The sequence below is a fragment of the Lasioglossum baleicum genome, chromosome 10 (genome assembly GCF_051020765.1).
Source record: "Lasioglossum baleicum chromosome 10, iyLasBale1, whole genome shotgun sequence".
Classification (NCBI taxonomy): Eukaryota; Metazoa; Arthropoda; class Insecta; order Hymenoptera; family Halictidae; genus Lasioglossum; species Lasioglossum baleicum.
The window spans coordinates 8000179-8021791 of record NC_134938.1 but is presented as its reverse complement, the minus strand read 5'-3'; the positions used below and the strand labels follow the sequence as shown (position 1 = coordinate 8021791).

General features: G+C 40.2%; 1 protein-coding gene across 4 annotated transcripts in view; it reads right to left on the bottom strand.

Moving 5' to 3' along the window:
• Window positions 1-9266: 9266 nt before the first annotated feature.
• Chinmo (Chronologically inappropriate morphogenesis) overlaps window positions 9267-21613 on the bottom strand; it is an 80322-nt gene continuing 67975 nt past the window's right edge. For all 4 annotated transcript variants that reach the window (XM_076431453.1, XM_076431449.1, XM_076431451.1 and 1 more), the window contains one exon: window positions 9267-20407. In XM_076431453.1, coding sequence (XP_076287568.1) covers window positions 20175-20407 — 233 coding nt within the window. In that variant the 3' untranslated portion in view covers window positions 9267-20174. The remainder of the gene's footprint in view (window positions 20408-21613) is intronic.

The window sequence follows — 21613 nt, the reverse complement described above, 5'->3', positions numbered from 1 at the left end:
GGCACAAAATTCAGTAGTATAACTCAACGACAAGTCAGACGGCCGAAAATTTTCGAAAATCTCGAAAATTGAACTTCGTATTAGGAGAACATGATATCGAAGGAGGTGGCACGAAATTCAGTAGTGCAGGTCAACGACAAGTCGGACGGTCGAAAATTGGCGAAAATTTTCGAAAATCTCGAAAATTTAACTTTGTATTAGGAGAACATGATATCGAAGGAGGTATCCGGAATTTCAGTAGTACAACTCAACGACAAGCCAGACGCTCGAAAAATTTCGAAAATCTCGAAAATTTAACTTTGTATTAGGAGAACATGATATCGAAGGAGGTGGCACAAAATTCAGTAGTATAACTCAACGACAAGTCAGACGGCCGAAAATTTTCGAAAATCTCGAAAATTGAACTTCGTATTAGGAGAACATGATATCGAAGGAGGTGGCACGAAATTCAGTAGTGCAGGTCAACGACAAGTCGGACGGTCGAAAATTGGCGAAAATTTTCGAAAATCTCGAAAATTTAACTTTGTATTAGGAGAACATGATATCGAAGGAGGTATCCGGAATTTCAGTAGTACAACTCAACGACAAGCCAGACGCTCGAAAAATTTCGAAAATCTCGAAAATTTAACTTTGTATTAGGAGAACATGATATCGAAGGAGGTGGCACAAAATTCAGTAGTATAACTCAACGACAAGTCAGACGGCCGAAAATTTTCGAAAATCTCGAAAATTGAACTTCGTATTAGGAGAACATGATATCGAAGGAGGTGGCACGAAATTCAGTAGTGCAGGTCAACGACAAGTCGGACGGTCGAAAATTGGCGAAAATTTTCGAAAATCTCGAAAATTTAACTTTGTATTAGGAGAACATGATATCGAAGGAGGTATCCGGAATTTCAGTAGTACAACTCAACGACAAGCCAGACGCTCGAAAAATTTCGAAAATCTCGAAAATTTAACTTTGTATTAGGAGAACATGATATCGAAGGAGGTGGCACAAAATTCAGTAGTATAACTCAACGACAAGTCAGACGGTCGAAAATTTTCGAAAATCTCGAAAATTTAACTTTGTATTAGGAGAACATGATATCGAAGGAGGTGGCACAAAATTCAGTAGTAAAACTCAACTACAAGCCAGACGGTCGAAAATTTACGAAATTCTCGAAAATTGGAAAATGTTTTTTCCAATTTTTCCGAAGATGTTAGTCTAACATTACTATCGAGTATTTATGTACAGGGTGAGTAATAAAGAACACATTAACTGTGGTAAGTAACATTCTTTATTTTTTACCAAAAAAATTACAATATTAAACAAGTATATAGTGTGGTCAGAGATAAGAAGGTCCACGGCAGGAATGCGGTGACGTAGGCACCGACGAGATGTTGCTGTCCAGGCTAAAGATGATGCAGGTTCTGATCCAGGCTAAAGATGATGAAGGTTTTGATCCAGGCTAAAGATGATGAAGGTTCTAATCCAGGCTAAAGATAATGTAGGAAATGTGGGAACACCGAATAAGCTTCCGAATTTTGGCACACGTAGCGCCACTAACGCCTAGCTTGTGACGGAGCGAATCATTTGAATATGATTCCACACATTATAAACTTATATTTAATTATACAATCAGAATGAAACGATTTACAAAATCGTATTATTACGTCTAATTGCATTATCCATTAAAGTAATATTTAGAATAGAAAATGATCTTCATACAAAAATGAGAGAAGGACAATATTTAAATTGTATTTATTATTGAAACAGCAGGAAAGGTTGTGAACCGCTCAAGAGTTTAGAACCAGCGATATACTTTAGTTGGACAAGTAATCATGTGTTACTATATTAAAAAAACAGCCCATATTGAAAGCATATTTTGAATTACTTTGTAAATAAATTCAAAATTTAATAAATTCCTGTGTGGTTCTTTTAATGTTACGTATCTACTACTATGTTTATCTTGATTTAGGTAGAGTTTACTAATATGTAGAACCATTGTGTTTTATAAAATTAACAAACAAAGTACCTGAATTCGTTCAGAGATGATCAGAAGATCAAGTCAGAATTTAGTAATAACATTTTCATTTGATCAACTTGATTCTCCTTTATACATATAATGTAGCAGTACAACAAACAGCTTGTAACTAATGTTTTCAAAATGTTGTTCAACTGTTTCGAAGCTTTTGGACGGAAAAGGATAGGGGATGTTTCGTGAAGCAGATAGGGTGCGAAAAGAAACTGCGTCTCGTCTAATTTTTCTGTAATTTATAATTAATGGTAAAGTTTTCTTGTTTTATAGTAATCGAACAGTTATTAATAGCCTAATTAAATTCCGATTAATTTTTATACAAACAAAAAAAAGAAAGGGTGAGTTACACTCAACGGCGTGGCACGAACCACTGCCACCTCGTTCGCGCACGGAAAATAAAGGAAGAAAAAAAAGAAAATCGTAACTTCTGTTTCTGCGGTTCGTCGCCATTCGTTCCACGTTTCGACGATGACAGAATGTCGAACTCGTTCGCGTTTATTCCACTTTCGCTTTGCGACGTGTCGCTTCTGTCCTGTGTCCGTCCATTCTTTCACGCGAAAGAAGGAAAGAAACAGTGACTCTCACTAATATTCGGACACTCTTCAAAATACGATAACTTTTTCAACACTTTACCTTAAACCAATTAATAGGATTTTCAATGATTCTGCTGTACCAAAAGAAAGCATAGAAATTTTCTTTTACATCGCAATCTTAAATGAAACTATTAGATGACGTTTTTGAGGGTGACTTGTTAGTCCACAATGAAAATCGCTGTTGCCATTGAAGGTTCCATTCAAAAGACTGTTGACCCATAAATCTATAGTTATCGTTTTTTTTTTTAAACCGTCCGAACATTAATGAGATTCCCGACATCCCCTACACTCGGCACACATACTCATACGCTGCATACATGTCCACACACATACTCATACACAGCATACATGTACACACATACACACTCGTTCTCTTTCTCTCCCGTATAAATAAAATAGTTCTATGAATAATGCGAAGTGTCATTTTGTGTACACGAAAAAGAGAAACCGTAACCACGGCTCGGCACGATCCACGCACGCTGGAGGTTCACCGCTTCCGGTGCCTCCGTGTCCCCGTTCGCTCTCTGCTTCCGCATTCTCAGTCTCACACTTTTCCGTCCATGTTTTCGCCGTAATTATCTCATAATCATAACGTAAATTTAACCTTCGAAAACTTAGAAACAAAAATGATTGGTAACCACCGTGTCGCGTCGAGTCCGCGGCGCAAGCCTACCCTTGTTTCCTCCTCGTTTCGATGAACGCGTGAAACGGGGGCGGGGGGAGGTAGGCGTCAACCGATTTTCCCGAGGATCAACGCAAAGGTGTGCTTCGCGTTCCTGAAAAATCGGCAGCACCGATTTGTTCGAATCGCATGGGCATCGAACACCTCTCCCCTCCGCCCCCCGACTCTCAGCGTTCTATGTGTCGAAAAGCAGAAATGCCCTATGAGATCGTCGATCCACGATCCCTTTCGCCAATCGTTGCTTACAATCGAAATTTTTTCGTAGTCGCGACAGAGAAGGAACTCGAAATGATCGGCGCGCACCGCGTGTATCGAGCGATACTTATACGAGACGCGTTTGTAAACCTCCCCGTCGTCTTGCTTACGTTCCCATCCGTGTGTACAATATACATTTATTCTCATGTAATCATTTAATTAATTAATTATTTATTTTATTCATTTATTTATTTACTTTATTTAGATTTTTCCTCTTGTCTTCGAATCGGTGTCGCGTTGCGGGGCGACGCTTTCGGGGCTCACTTACGATCTAAACAAGTACTCCTTAATATTACAAATATATATATATATATTTTTGATCCACGTATATGTACGCGTACATATGCATAGATAATTGATACATACATATATAATAATGTATATTGGGTTGGCAAGAAAGCAATTTCGGTATTTTATGGTGAAGTAGAGAGGCCGATTTTTTTTATTCAAGCGATGAATTTTAACGAGTAAGATATTTTCCCTTTCGTTTGATATGAGCTTTTGCCACAAAGAATAAATAAGAAAATATCTTATTGATTAAAGCTCGTCGCTCGAATAAAGAAATTCGGTTTTTTATTTCACCTTGAAATACCGAAATTACGTTCTTGCCAACCCAATATATGTCTGTATATGTATATGTATGTTTATGTATATATACACATATATATACACATTCATAAATTTATATGCGTGTATATATGTACGTACATATAATATTGTTTCATTATTTGAAAAGAATGAGTGTACTCTCTTTCGTTATCGATAGGAAAAATGTATCGATCCATTTTGCAATTGCGTATAACATAGACGCGTCCAGCGCATAGAAACATAAATAAATAAATATAAACGGTTTGTATATACATATGCTCGGGTGTACCGTCGGGTTGATGTGCGGTGGGTGAGGGGTGGAGGGTTCAGGATGGGTTCAAAGGAGAAGGTTAAGGGATGTAAAGGGATACAGTATATCTGATATATTTCATTCGCGGCAGCTATAGTTTATCTTATATCTCTATTATATATTTATGTGTATAATTACTTATATTGTTGTCTTTCTATTATTTATATTGTTCCGGTTTGATTCTTTAACATTCTGTTTCGGTCACGTGACTTGCAGGGAGGACCGGTCACTCGTGGCGCGAAATTCGAACGAGTCGATTCGACATTGCAAGCGCAAGACGAAATTCTATAAAATTAACTTTCTTTTTTAATTGTCTGGTAATTATTAGCAGAAGATGACGTTATATATTGAACGACAAAAGTTTGTAAAACACAATCGATCGACATACGTCCTTCAGGTTGCGATTTCACCTCTTTTTTTTGGTTAGATGCTTTAAAATGTTCAATTTTTTTGTTTACTGCTGTAAAATGTTCAATTTTTTATATTTTCTGTTGCAAAATGTATTTTTGTAAAGTGTGACATTATAAATGAAACTCGTATCACTCGAGATGTACAGTGACTCCCACTAATATTCGGACACTCTTAAAAACACCATAACTTTTTTAATATTGGAATATACGACTTGAGATTTTTGGAGAAGTTAGAAGAATTAGTTTGCTACACAACGTGAGAAAAATTTAAAAAAAAACTGCAAGTTGTCGGAATTGCAGGGAAAATACTAAAAGCTGTATTTTTCAACTTTTTTATGTGGGCTTATATGGAAAATTTAGAAAACACGTTTCGTAGATCTGTATCAATTAAACATTATGTTGAAAATTTCATCGACATCGGTCGACGTTGTAATGAGCTACAAACGTTTAAAGATGGTAAAAATTGCAGTTTTTCACGATTTTCGGCCTCCAGCTGCAGTAATTCTAAGGATTCTTGCATCTTTCAATGCCTGTTATCTTTTCCCGCATCAACCGATTTCTATGAAACTTTCACAGTGCATATAATTGACACAGATCTACAAAACGTATTTTTTAAAATTTCAATATAGGCTCCCATAAGAAAGTTGTAAAATGCAACTTTTAGTATTTTCTTTACAATCCCGACCAAATGCAATTTTCGAAAACCTTTCTTTTCACACCTTGCAGTAAACTAATTGCTCTAGCTTCCCAAGAAAGTTCAAATCGCATAGTCTAATATTTAAAAAGTTATGGTGTTTTTAAGCGTGTCCGAATATTAGTGGGAGTCACTGTAAATGGTGAAGTACTATCCTGTGATCGAGTACTACAGCATCAAACTTGCTATGTCGATTTTTGGAAAATGTTGGGATATTTATTGCAGTCTGTTTGAATCACCATTATCAATTATTATTAGTATTACGCTTTGCTAAAAATATGTTCGCCACTTCAAATATTGAAAAACTAAAATGCTGGGCTGGCTAATTCTGATACCACAATGATTAACTATGCAACTATTTCGTATAAAATCAATTGACTTAAAAATCAACTGACCAGTTGATTTTACATCTTTTACTTTCAGTTTGATTTTAGGTTTACATGTTGAATCGACTCGTCGATTGTACCACAGGTTTCCCGCCACCCTGTGCGTAATAAGGAACAAAGAAAAACGTGGCGACAACGCATCAGCGTTAATCGCCAGCAACGTTCTAGTAAGAAAATAATACTTTATGAGAAACGAAAACCGAGAAGGAACCATAATATATTCTATAGTCGTACTGTCTTATTCAATGTCGTTAAATATGTACAGGATGCTTCAAAATAAACATCCTCCGACGCATCACCCACATCAAAGCTCGTATCAAATAAAGATAGACGAAGACTCGTCCCATTTTGTGGAAGATGAATGTCAGCGGACGAAATCTCTCTCTCTATCGTTATTCTACGAGACGAATAATTCGGTAATTAATTCGCAGGACCTTTACCTTGAAGCAGCAGGTAGAATTGCGTGTGCGTGTTGTCTTGATTGAGGTAGAAGCGGTTTCGTATACACTTATATTACACTATGCGGTCGTGAGCGCACGAGAACTGACGATGATCGTTTCACAACCCTCACCGTTGTGATTTTTTAAACTGATTTGCGAAAGGGTGACATTTATTCGATGACATTTATAAATCCTCAATTTACGCGGCACTTTTTTATGCAAGTATTTGTTTTACGCAGAACTTTTACCTAAATTTAGGTAATTTAGGTTAGGTAGTTTTACCTAGTTAGGTAATTTTACCTAAGTTTACGGAATTTTACGCGGAAAGGAAGGAAAACATTAGTAGTGTCGCCTCTGGAGCCTTATCAAGTCTACAGACTCAATTTACACATTTTTTATTGGCGTAAATCAAATCCACGTGGAACGGATATTCGCGTAAATTGAAGGACGGGTGTAGTTTGATTGAGAAAATGTCGCGAATGTAGTTGCCAACCTAATACTATGCGACTCGGGTATATGTATGTACAGCAAACGTTCCGACTTGCGGTGTAAGCTGTGGTCATGAAAAAAGGGACAGGATTTGCGTTCGCAACGGTGAGAATTGTATAACGGCCGGTCAGTTTCCTCCGAGTACAAGATAAACAAAATGGTGGATGATGACGGTATTCGAGAAAAATGCATCGGGCTTCCACCGTCTGCCGAAGAATCTTGCAAGCTTTGCCTCTTTCGAAGAATTACTTTCCCGGGAGGTGTGGAGGCAGAAACATCGAAACCGAATTGAATCGAAAATCTCGACGTCCGATGGAAGTTCACCGGACCTTAAAAACAACTCGACGTGCACTCTGACACAGTGACGTCCCAGATTGTTGAGGATCCGTCGGGGACTAAACGTTAAACTAATACTTAACTAAATAAAAAGATCGAGGAACAGATGAACGATACTCGAAGAGAAAAAGGTGAGAAGGTTGATTCACGGTGGGACAGTTGTTCGATAGAAAAATAAATGTATACGCGTGGACATCTATCGGTATATCAGCCTCCCAAGCGTACGTCCAAAGCGGCCAACAAAGAACAAACGTGCGTCAACAAGAAACAATAACTGATCGTTCTTTATGGTTGGTTGTTCGAAGAGGGGGGGAACTAGACGCTAATAAAATCGTCGGAGAACATTCCTCGATGAGAGTGAGGGATCCGAAAAATCGAAAGAGTTTGTGGGAGTGCAGTCCGAACTAGAGTACGAGTGTGAATGATCTTGACTGTGTCGAATGAAGCGTTTCTTTATAGTTGAAAGGAAATGAATTCGCTCTTTGAGGTCGAAGATCCACATCAAGTTACGTCGAACTTCGATCGGTAAAGATGGGATCTGCTTAGCGGCGCAGCGTTCACTTCTGATTACAAGAGGCTCCGAGGTCGCAAAACGTCAAGATCAGTGATCTTGAGCGGTCAATTAATTTCGTCACGACTGTAGTTCGTTGGAGATCCTCCTGACGCATGTTCCTTTCACAAAATCTTTCCCTCAACCCTGAACGATCGACGGAGAAGAATCGTCGATCAACGTAATGAGCAAACAGCGCAGAGTTGAGAGGAGAAAGAGAAGATGTTTCGAGATGTGTTTCGATGAATGTGAACATTATTTTGGAGGTGAATGCGACAAATGAGCATTGTGGAACAAATTTGTTTAGATGTTTGTAGCATAGCTGCCACTTTAACGAGTTTCAACTATGCACCAATTGGACTTGTAATATTTCCTAACCCTCGTAGGTTCCTCAGAAACTTGCATCCCTCGTTTGTGTTGTGATATCGACTTGTCTGAACCGCGTAAATGGAAAATCATTTGTCAGTTAACTCGCTAAAGCGGTGTACACAGCTAGTGAGACGAGGCTCTTTACGACAAATGTTCGATTCACTTGAAAAGTGATGTCCACAAACAATGAATCAGCCTGTAAACATTCTACGGAAAACTTGGCGCCATCATCAGCGCCACACGGTGGCCTCTGTTATGACGACAATCGATGGCAGTCATTATTTAACAACCTTAACCGTGCTAATAAACAGAGAAATAGAGTGACGAAGAGTGAAGAGACTCGCAGAGAGATAGAGAGAGATAGACAGAGAAAGAGAGAGAGAATGGAGAAACGGTAATACTAGACGCACACCGACGATCCCTACTATACACTTGACTATTGCATCGCTTGATTATTGATTTATGTTTATTTAAATCTTATCGACTATTATACTTTGTAGTTTGTACTTGGTTTTCATATTCCTGAGAAAAGGACTCATGGCGAAGGGCCGCTCGCGAACCGACGGCCCCCCGATTTTCAAATTATGATCTCGGTTCCATCGTCTGCGATCCTTTATGTTTGTTTCCTTTGTCTTACGACTTCACGATAATCGACTTTATCGTAAGGAAACTGTGTTTATAGTTTATGTACAGTGAGAGAGAGAGAGAGACAGAGAAACATTTTTCCAAGTTTCCCCATCGTGTTTTCGATTTTTCCCCTTTTTTTTCGTTTTCCATTGTTTTCTTTTCATTCACTCTGCACCCTGTATGTCGTGTGTGAGGTAGCATTTGTACTAGTGTGTGACGAAGTATTGTGATCCGTTATTGTGACGGACGGCGGTCAGGATCGCGCGTCGACGAACTGGTCACGGAAGGATTCGCAATTGTCCCTGGCAGTGTCGAGTTCTTACAGTCTTTTCCGGTTGGATTAGTATAAACGGGTCGAACGATCATGTTCACACTTCAACGTGAGAGATATTCGGCCGAGGGTGTCTCTTTGTCGACTGTTCGCGCGACGACCTTTATATGTCTATGTGGTAACCTTAAAACGAGGTTGAGCAGTCTGCGCTTTATTCGCGTAACTAGCCGTAAACTATTGAGAGCTATCTTGTATATAAAATATTATAGTAACAGTCGAGTTATGGCTCGGGGGAAGAAGAGGCGTGGTAGTGTACAAAGGGCGACTCGTAACACATCGTCGTGTATCGACTCTAGGATCAAGTTATTGTTGTTAACGAGTTGATTACCATGGATTTCTATGTTATTAGACTGCGGATTTTTATGCGAGATGAACATCTATGCATCATGTTAATAATCAAAATTTTCTACAATATTCAATGACGTTGCACTTCATTGTTTCTGTGGAAATTGATCTGGGATCATCCGAGGACATAAAAGTGTACAATGACTTTGATATTTGTTAACAGAAGTATTAAAATATTTTTCTTCTAAGAATTATTGAAACTATGAAGTTTACATGGAAATTGATTCAGTAAATTTCTGTATCCAAGCAAACATTGTAATAAAAATTGCACAAAATCTACATAAACAGAGTCTCGTCATTTTTATAAACCAAGACACATTTTAATCGCTTTTATAGTGCTCAGTAGGTTTAGTGTTCAAAAAGTTTTACTGTACTTGGTCATTGACATAAGGGTACTTGTACAAAATGTACATGTACATTTATTTTGTTGTTTATTAATTATGAAAATTTATTTAAAGGTTTTTCTACGTTGCATTCAATCTACTCATTCATGTAATATCTGCACAAAATCCGCTGTCCACTTATCATTTACAAATCCGGATGAAATTGCTAGTCGTCTAAAATGAATCTAACGAGATACTAAATAAAGAATCGATCTGTACAGTCTAGTAGAGCATTGATATGTAGAAAACTTGAAGCGTACTGCTCAAATGTTTATCCTCTTCTTCCCGGAGATCACAGAATTATGTTCTGTCCGCAAGGACGCGTGTGTCGCCTGAATATAAACTGAACTAATTGCACTTCTGTAACCTTGTAGCTACTGTGATATTTCGAGGTGACGTATGTTTAGAAACTGAAACTCAACCATATGTGCCCATAATTATGAAAGTGGTCTAACTCGTAGACCAAGTAAGTCATACAAATGACTAAATGACTAAATGAATTTCACATAATGTTGAAATAACAAGCACTATGTAACGGTTCATTTTTCACGACACCGTAAGGATTACATTGAATTAATTTAGTTTAAGATAACGTAATGTGAGAAATAACTGATTAACTCATTTTTTTTAAATATTCACTTAAACCACTTTCACAATTAGTCTGAGATAGTTAGCTTCGAGTTAGTTAGACGGTTCAACCCGTCTTTTCGTTATCTGTAACGTTACAAAAATCAATATATTGTTTATTTTTATGCAAAATTGTGCTTCATACCGTAGCTAAAAGGTGAAACAACGCTAAAAAAAATCAGGAATCGACGACACTCGTGCTGGGACCGAACCTGGTGTCACGCGAGAAGAAACTTTAGAGGCACTCTCGCCTTGTCAACGATCGGGATGTAATGTGCGTGATGATGAGCTTAATTAAAAACGGGGAACATGGAATCCTCGACCGTTTGCCGCCGACGCCGCCGCCATTACGCCGTTCCCCGTTTCGACCATAAACGTTCATATATGTATAACATACATATACAAACCATGAATCATCATTACCGTAATCTATCATTATCGTCGCCCTTATTGTGTTAAGATTATTACAGCGTGTATAGTAGTAAGTCCTACGAGAAAAACTCGCGATCACCGCGCGGCCATCGATTTATTGCCGGCTCGATCGGTCGTCCCCCTCTGTGTTCATATTTCCTTCAATTTACCCCTTAAACGTTAAGTTTACTTTGTACTATAAGTCACAGCGATCCGATCAAGACAACGTAATCTCCAGATCAGAAAACGCTGCACGCCGAGTTCGAAGCCCCGCCCCGCGACACCACGCCCTACAGGCGTCGATAATTATTAATCGTAAATCGTTAATATTTTTCTGTTCTTTATCCTTGCCGCCGAAGAGAATCTCCATTATCCACGTTTGCCCTAATGCTCTCGGTACCATGATCCTTACGTTCTCTATCAATGTTTTTTTTTTTATAATTATATATATATATATATAATCTCTATATATATATGCTTTTTAAATATGCTTATGCGTGCGTGATACATGTACTATGCAATCAATTACCCAACTATGGTATAGTACTATCAATATACTATACGATGATCAAACAGTATAGTTAGTTGCCAGGTGCACACCGCGCGCGCGCGCCGTCTAAGTGCAGAGATAACATCGACCCCTCCGACGAATATATTCGTCTCTCTCTCTTCCGTTCCCGGCTAAACAAAATCTCTCTAACTCCGCCGAGCCCCCAACCCTTCAAACCCACCCCCCGCAACAATCGTTCTTTCCATCTCAGTTCTCCAGCCCAACCCCTCTTTCTCCTCGACGCTGATGCGCGACTTTCTACCGAAATTGCAGTGACCGAGGAAAATTTCTCCCCATTTTTACGCCTCGTTTTCTATCTCGTTTTTCTCAGATCCGCGGAAACCCCGTTCGCACCGCGAGCTACGCTCTCGAACGATCGAGACGCGTCGATCGATCGATCTCGTTCCACCTCTTCGTCCTTACTAAACCCGCGGTGCGAAGCTCGCCCCAAGCTGTGTCACACACGACATCTATAAAGGATTTTCAATCCGTAAAACACATATTATAGAAACAACATGCAACATTTTATCCTACGCCGTGATACAATAATGGTACATACGTGTGCGTACGTGGATGTGCATCACGTACGCACGTACTGCGCCCCTTCTAGTCTGCGTGTGTGTGTGTATCCTGCTCGTGTGTTTACTGATCGTCCGACAGAAGCAGTGGTGTAAAGTCGCGATCTAGCTCCCAGGAGATCTAGCTCGAGCAGGGACAAAGATCGTGTAGCAAAACTATTCTTTTATATTCAAAGGATGCCGAACGTAGAAAAGGACAGCTATCAGATTATGCGGCATGTTTACTGAGCTTCTTGGCACCTCGCGGGGATGCCCCAGTGGAAGGGACAGTGATCGTGGAGATCCTCAGGGAGCTAAATCACGACTTTACTGTATTGTTCAAGATTTCCCCCGTATGCGCGGCGATTTTAATCTTGGGAAAGTAAAATTCTCGATAAAATGGGGTACCTTGAATAGCCCTTAAAATATCGGTATAACTGCCCCAGGGCTCCACTACCTCGTCATCATTGGACTGTGGATGTTTATGGAATTTTCAATTTTTGTAGAGAAATTTGAAGTGGTGCCAAATAAAATTCTATTTTTATTGGTAGTAGCTTTTGTAGATCCGAAATAAATAAAAATCGCATTCGATTCTGTTGGATTTAATACTTCCGCATTTTTTGAAAATTTTCCGCAGACCAACTATAACTTCTAAATTTTGTAATAAACGAGAGCGGTATTTTCTAAATTTTGCGACGCATGCGCTCGGTGTCAAACTTTTGGAACCCCCGCAATTTTTACAATGTCTAGAAAGTTATGCGCGAGAAATCTTGTGCACAGTATCCCACCACTGGACAGGAGGTGGCAGGAACTTGTACCACGTGGTATCCCTACTCCGCGATATACGTCAGGGGAGTGGGGGTCTCACTGTCGAGATCACTATTTTCTGATGGACGATCAGTATGTGTTTCTTGTTCGTGTGTGTACACGGGAATACGCTCGACGATCCTAACAAACGCGAAAGACACTACAGCAGTGCTGGGCACATTTGTTTCAATTAAGAGAAAACCGTCCCCACCCTAGCGCTCACTGTCCCCTTCCAGTAAGCGCCGTTACAGAGGGGCAACGAAGACACGAAACATTAGCGAAGGTCCGCTCTGCACGGAAGAAACGTTGAAGGGGGAAGCAAGCGTTTGAAGGGCCCCAACCGTGCCCAGCACAGCACTACAGGAAGCTACCCTTCCAGGAGCGCGCCGAGATTTCGTCGACATCTCGACGAGAACGATTCTCGATTTATTCATAATAAATTGAGAGAACATGAACCCGAGTTCCGCTAATCCCTTCAACCTCGATTTTAGATCAAAGATTTTTAGATCAATGCTGCTGTCCGATTCGGTTCGGCCATTTTTCTTCATAGTACGGATCGATTCGAGAAATTTTGAATTCGATGGCTCTCCGGAACGAAGAACGAAGAACGAATATCGCAGGTACCTCGTCGGATTGGATCCGGGAGAGATAAATGTATATTTTCACCGGGGTTCGACAACTTCCGTATTCTCCCGTCGAATAACCATCGAAATTCTATTTATGTATGTACGGTGCAACACACGAACGTACCGCGATACCGTTACGCAAGATATAACGAAACAATTAAAACGAAAAAGAACGTCCGGCTTTCCAAGCCCGGAACCCTAAACCCACTCTTGCGTCACCTCACAACCCTTGCGCCCCTCCACGCACCTAAAGCGACAACCTAAAATGAAAGGAACAAAATAAGCGAAATATATATATAAAATATATATATATAAATTTATACATACAGGGCGGTCTGCCACATGGTTGCCACCTATGTGCCCATAATTATGAAAGTAGTCTATGTCATATATTTAATAATGATCTCCATATAATGTTGAAATAACAAGCACTGAAAAATTACATTGAATTAATTTGGTTTAACCCTTTGCACTGAAATGGTGACTCTTGAAACAGCTTTTAAATAATTAAATTTTTCTGTACTCTAGAAATTGGTACAAATCCAAATGTACGAGAAAACAGGTTCAATTTCATGTGAACAGTGGAAAGAAGATTACACACAATAAAAATCTTCTAGATTTGAAGATACGTGATGTAAAATAACAGATAAACGAATTTCTTTTAAATTTTCACTTAGGCCACTTTCATAATGATGGGCACGTATATCCTCCTCAGTTGCGACAATGTTTATTCAGACTGTAAAGTATTGTATCTTCCTACAATTCTGTAAAAATTTACTGAGAATTCAAGACTAAATAATCCGAATGTTCTAAAGGAGCTAAAAATTAGAATGCAGAAATTTGCAGGATTAAACTGCATCGATGAACTTATTTGTTTGTATTTCTAGATATCTTCCGACATTTCTGTGTCAAGATAACTTTGCAACGAAGCTACGCTGAATTAGTATTATTATTTCAACTATCGACGTTCAACAAATACATTATTCCGTGTTACTGGTAAGATTACATTCTCTCCAACCTTCAAAACTTCAAAGTAAATATGATATTCACTTTCAACATCGTGTCAACTGAGAAGGTGATACGCAGGCGGTGACCATTCGGTGGACCAGCCAGCAGACGCGCCCCTATAAACCGAAAGAGAACGTGGAACAAGACTTCCACGGCGAAATGGGGAAACTTAACGGCTAAGAAAATGCTCAACATACTTCCTAAAGATTAACTCGCCGCGCGTTCGGTTAGCTCCTGCTTGGCAGGGTAGCCGCGAAAACGAATAACTTAATTTTACAAAACGAAGGAATAACGAACGAACAAAAACCTATTTACTCAATGAAAGTACGCGTACGTGGTTCTAGCGCTGTACATATACATATATACATGTACTATGTACATGTATATGTATATTTATACATGGCCCGTACACGTGAAACTCGATCGCGCGACGTATCCCGTGTGATGTTTCCGTGTTTCGTGTACAATTTGTCTCGTTGTGTGCGCACGCACGCACGCGTGTATGTTCCTATCATCACATACGTAAACGACACATAACACTTTTCATTTTTTTGTTTTCGTTTAATATCCCTTTATCCTTCGGCGAGCACTCGTCGTCGAGTTCTCGCCTTCGTTCCCACCCGTCTACGATTAATTTCGCGTCATCTAAGTGTTTCAGTAGAGCCCATCCTTGGTTAAGTGATCACACCCTCGCACCTGACCAGCGGCTTATTCTCTTCGACGTCCTGCATCCTTCGTTTCGCTCGACCCTTCCACCCTTTCTTCACCCCGCCCAACCCTTTCGTCTGTTCGCTGTCGATCGGATAACCTCGAGGCGATCGTTCGTTTCGTTCCTCGATCGTTTCTACGGACTACGGGTTACTAGAGTCGCTTTTGTAAAATAGTTTGTGTCACGGTCATCTTCGGGAACGAAACTGAACCACAGTCTCGCGGAAGCTCCGTTCCTTTCCTCTTTTCATTCGCCACGTGGTGGACCACGTCCGTCTTCATTACAGGTCACAACACGCGATTTGGCAACGCCGCACACGGACATAACACAGACAGTATTGCCAAATTTAACGTGGTCCGACCTGTACTTGAGACGGCCCTGGGTGGACACGTTTTTCTTTCAATCGACCTCACTTTTCCGAATCTCGCTACTCGAAAATCGCTTTTCAGGAATCACGAACGCCAAACATCTCGCCGTTGAACAATGTTGAATTGCTTTTTTCTGTTTTCTCTTTCTGTTTGTTTGCTTGGTTTGCTTTGACTACTTTGTTTGTTTCGCTTTTCTTCTTCTTTTCTACTGCTTCCCCCTTATCCCCACCAGGTAAAACATACGCTCCAGCTTAGAAATCACGCAGTGACACACACGCATCGTTCCAATCACGCCTCCACAGATACACGCATCCATCCACGTATCTCACTGTTTCTAGTCGTCAGTTACATATTATAGTTGTACATATGCAATAATGCGGCTTTGTAAAAAAACGGATTCTATATATAATATAATATGTAGAGCTTATATATCACGTGTGCTGACGATCTTCGAGGCTTCCCGGAATTCTTCGAGTTTCCACGGTTTCGAATTGTATTCCCGATCGGATTTTTCGTTCTTGTTTTGTGCGTTTGTTCGGCATAGTACAGTGGCAAAGTTTGATGACCTTTGGTACAATTTGTTTCAGCTTTAGCGGACAGTCATTGAGAATAGGAGACTTGAAAAATGATTGTCTGTTTTGTATAAGATTGGAGGGAAAGTTCTGTCGTATTTTAAATAACGTCATTTTGCTTGTAAATAAAAAACACAAAAAATATTAAGTATTAAACATGTATCAGATGATTGCACAAGCTCGTGTCCGACTCTTTTCTAACCGTAGAAAAGAATGGTGACTACATAATTGGTTAATAAAGCTGTATTCTTTAAAATTTAACCTTTGCATCTCAAATTGGGCACAATGTATGCAACCATCTAATATTTTTATAAATTGATTCAACTGTTTTCTTTAAAATACGAAAGAACTTTCCCTCCAACCTAAGTACACCTTCTATGAACCACAGTATTAAAAATCATCCACATTCACACTAAAAATGTGTCTCAGAAAATAGATAAATAAAACAGTGTACGAATGTTGTAAGATAATAAAGTTATAAACAATAAAGTTGTAAGAATGGTTCGCTGTCCGAGGGGACGTACATTGTCTCTTTTCCTCCACAATGGCTGTCCAATTATTAGACTGCAGATTTTCATGGAAAATTCAAATTCTGCCTTCGTTAATTGCAAGATGCTTTGAGCTAATCAGTTGAAAATAGTACAAAGGAATTTCTAAATTCCTGTCGAGATGTAAATATTGGATGATCACGAAAATTCATGCTCGATTTTTGGAGACTCTGACATCTCCCGTTTTTACGAATCTGTACGAAAATTGTACGAATCTGAAGAAAATTGTAGAAAATGGTGGACTATATGTATAAACTTTTGAAACAAATAAAAAATTGGACACGAACTTCTGCAATTATCTAATATCAAATATCTGTGATAAATACATGAAATCGGCAGTCTAGTCTCAGGAACATTTGTTCGCGTTCACAATGGTTCATGTTCGAAGAACTTGGTTCGATAGAATAATGATTCATAGATTGAAAGCTCGATGAATCGACAGGAGAAGCCTCTAGATCCCCGCTCGTACCCTTTTCCCAGGGTATAACAGCAGAATTATAGTCCCGACGCAAACCGGACAAATAGTATCATCTCGGCTGTACGGAATGTACAGGTATATTAATTATCGTAGTCGCTCAGTGTTCCCTATGTTTTGTTAATGCTTTGTTATTATAAAAACGATGAGGTAGTATGTACTGTCATTACGTATCTCATTTGGCAGAGGACGCGGACGAACGTAGTCCGCCCGCGTTATCGTATCGCGCGGTTTCTAAGAAGACTAACAAAGAGAAAAGAAGAAACACGAACATGAAAATGAAACGGGGGGGTAGAAAGAAAGATATTACATGTGAATCGGCACGAGTAGAAACGGAACGGATTAATATCTGCGATCGACCGTGTCTATAACTGTTGCATCTCTGCGAATATATACATATACAATCTCCTAGCTCGCGTGTGATCTCGTTTAAACACTAAATAAATTCTCTATTCGTCTATTGTCTTTGATACCTTCGCGGTAGGCGTATCGTTGTGAGATTAATAACTTTTGTTTAAACTTCGTCTGTAACGCAATAAGAAGATGAACAACTATGAAAGCAGGGAAGAAGAGAGACAAGGAAAACAGAGGAGAGGCGGGAACAAGAAAGAAAGTGAAAACAGAAACGAAAGAACGGGTTGTCGAAGAAGAAAAAATGGAACGATTAAAATAAAATCATCGATAAACGTGTCAATACTGCAACAACTAATATCGTGGTGCCATCCTGACTAGGAGTATATCTATATGTATATCTATCTATATAGGTAAATGTAATATAACTATTGCATTGATTTTACATCCTATACAACCGAGCTAGCAATTAATCTATGTATCGATCGTGGTTGTCTATTGGTTGTCGTCCCCTTATTATCTCGATCCGCGACTATTGCTTCGGACAAAAGTCCGTTATTAAACATTGTAAACAGGTAACAAAGTGGTAGTGATTGTTCGCGTGACGTCAACGTCGCGTCGCGATCCTTCTCTGGCGAACGCGGACTGGTCTGAGACCGGTACGCGTTAAAAGATCGATAGAAAAAAACATCGGCACAGAGAAAACCCGTTTCGAACGTGTTCAGAAGAGACACCTGCTCTTGTAGATCGTCAAGATTCGATCTAGACGACGATCATCCATGTAATGCGTGCACGTTCGAAACGGTTAGGGTCGCGCTCGCCGAGAACGATTCGCGGCCACGTTGAATACACATTGGTAACTTCTTGTCCGTCCTAGAATCGTAGTAATAATCTCATAAATCCCTTCTATAAAACGGTTACAACTATACAAAAAACGAGAATCTAAGCGAATCAGAGACACGCACTCTCCTCTCTCCGGATATGTGTTTACACCGTTTCATTCGGATCGCGAGCACTGACGCGCAATTAAAACAGAAAAATGAAGAAACAAAAAGAAAAGAGAAAAAAAAACGGAAAAAGAGAGAAACAATGAGGAGAAAAGACAGGAGCGACTTCGGCTTTTGAAAGTATAAAATGTGTGTGTGTTCTCCCGTGTGTCTTCCCGACCCTAGGCTCTCGACATCAACAGCAATAATAGTACCGGTAAGTAGTTTAACCTCTGTAGTTCTATAAAATCAGTAGTAACAGCGTTTGTCCGTTTATCTCTGCGGCGAGTGCGGTTTCTCATCAAATATATGCAGATTAATAATCCCTTAATCATCAATGGTAACGTTCGAACTATCGTTAATATAGAGTATAAGGTAGCGGCAGTAGACACATTTCTATTACATCTATTATTTCGCAACAGCGCTTGCACCAAGTGTTATTTGGTCGGTATATATATATCATATACTATACAATATATGTATGTATATATATGTATGTATATATATATATATATATGTATATATATATCATCTGTCGACCCATCCTCGTACGAAGAAGGACGGTTAAAAAATAAAGACGGAAAACAGATTCATCTTCTTCTTCTTTCATCCCCTTTTTGCTTTAAAAAAATTGCTCCGCTTACAGTATACGAGTTCACCTGAGAGACGCGGCTTCCTATTCGTTACACAACGGCTGGACCGACCACCCCCCACCACCACTCTAATCGCCGCGCCGTTTCCTAGATATCGGTTTGCTTGCAGCTCTGTCCGCTTTCCTCTACTCTCTATTTCTATTTCTTCGTCGCGCTCTTTCTTTAAACGTTATAGTTAATAATTCTTACTTGACGTTGCACTTTCATTGACTAGTTTTGTGATTTGCAGCGTATTCGCGAGCGTACCCAAACAAACAACCTTCCAACCCAATCCCAATCCCCGTGTCCCCTCCCACATGCCTGCCTCACCTTCTATCCGAGCGCAAACTACTATTTTGCTCAGAGCAATCGGACGTCGACGTATTCCCCCGAGCTTCTTCCTCCGTGTCCTCCTACCACCGGCTTCTCTGTTTCCGTTTCCAACTTCTTCTTCCTCCTCCTCCTCCTCGTGATCCGATCACCGGTGCTAATTTTCCTATTTCCGCGGTCAACGCCTCTTCCGTCTCATCCGAGTCACGTTCGTCTTCCTCAACCGGGAGCATCACTTTCGAAACGTTATCAGGTCTCCATCGCAGCGATAGATAAAATACCGAAAGAGGATCGATAGAATCCTATGCTCTCGCCTGTCGAGACGTCTCGCGACTACGTCCTCCCTGTCTGCGCGAAGCCAGAGCTCCATCAGAGACCCTTTCATCCGTAGACTCGCGGAGGACCCTCGTAATTGACAACTATTACGGACGGATCGTCGCGTTCACCCAGCAGGGATCGCGAGGATCGTCCTTTGTAATCCTGCGGGCCGAGGAACCTCTCGGATCCCGGCTACCGTCCGCTGTCAATTGCATCGTGGAGAGAGACCAGCGATCTTTTCGACCGCCATTCGGATGCGACGTGGGATGGGTACGGCGTTGACCAACGACGAAGGGAAAAGGTGGATCCTGCGACACCTTTGCCCGCCTACTCTCTTACTCGTTTCCATCTTCGTAGTCCTTCCCCCCAGCGAACCTTATGCGCTACTTGCGGGTTACTCGAGGAACCATGCTGACTCCCAAACAAGGTGCCACATGGTTGACGGTAACGACGTCGATCGACGACGAACCCGAAGACGTCCTCTTCCCTTTTACTGCGGTACTGTGTCCGTCACCGAGTGGTTCGACTGCTGGAACGCTTTCAGGTTCAGCTCGGACTTGTGCTCCCGCGCTATGTGCCGTCTGACCGTGTTGTTCCGCGTGAACGTCCGCGAACAGAACGGACACGGCACTCTGATACCTTGATGACGCTGCCTGATGTGGGCACGCAGGTTCGTCTCGTAGCCGTACAATCTCTCGCAGAATGGACACTTCAACTTCTTGCCTGAAACACGGGAGACGATCGTTAGCATTTTTGTAATTTATATGTTGAATTGTTGTAACTGGACAGCGGATTTTATGCAGTTATGGCGAAACGAGTGGGTGTAATTTAATGGGTTGACATCGTTAGAAGAATTTCAAAATGGTGTTGCATTATTTTCAACCTATTAAACGTATATTAACACATTACCGACTGGTGATTATTACATAATTTTGAAAAATCTATGGTGCATGGCTAAACACTTTTTAATGGAACCTTCAATAGCAACAGTAATCTTCATTGTGAATTAAAAAAACCACCCTCAATAACGTCATCTAATAGTTTTACATTTAAGATCGCGGGAAAATTTCTATGCTTTCTTTTGGTACAGCACACTTATTGAAAATCCTATTAATAGGCTTCCGGTAGATAAAGTGTTAAGCAAAGAAATAAATTTCTATTTCATTCCAGTCTGTTGTGATTCACATGAAATCCACTGTCTAATTATAACTTCGTTTTGCGAATGTTTTATAAAATAGTTATACAAAAGGTAGAAACGTTTATACACGGTGTAAAAAGAGTATTGATCATTCTTTGTAGGGGTGAATCTGAACTTCTGGATTGGTGGACATTCGTGAAACTTGCCAAAAAATTGTTCACGACGAAGAAAATTGTTGTTGAGAATTTTTTTACATCAGTATCGAATAGATCGATACTAGGTATGAGAAAGGATTATCTGTCCGACCTTAAGAATTGAAGTTCCCAACAGGCCAATGGCATCCAGATTGCCGGCACGTGTAAGACCGATCGAGAACAACACAACGATCACCATCGGTCACGATTCATTCTGGTCGAAGGGCGCCATTTACGCAAACGTTATACTATTTTCCTTAGGCGATGCGGAACCGATCATTAACTCTAGAAACTGGTGTTAACGCCGCTTGACCATGACTGTTCCAAATTCTTCTCCGGTTTACTAAGCGTTCCACGAGAATCCTCGGGTAAAAACCCGTTGGACCCGGTCCTCCCGGTGAAACCGTGCGAACAAACGACAATCTTGTTATTACCGATATGGGAATCAATGCTGGGCTGGGAACTTTATTTCACAACGTTCGAACTTCTCGTTCCTAACAGGTTCTTCTCGAACGACGATAACGCTACAGTCAATTACACAAGCCAGGAAATTACGTCCGAAATATATTTATGCATTTATGAAGAAATTGGATAGGT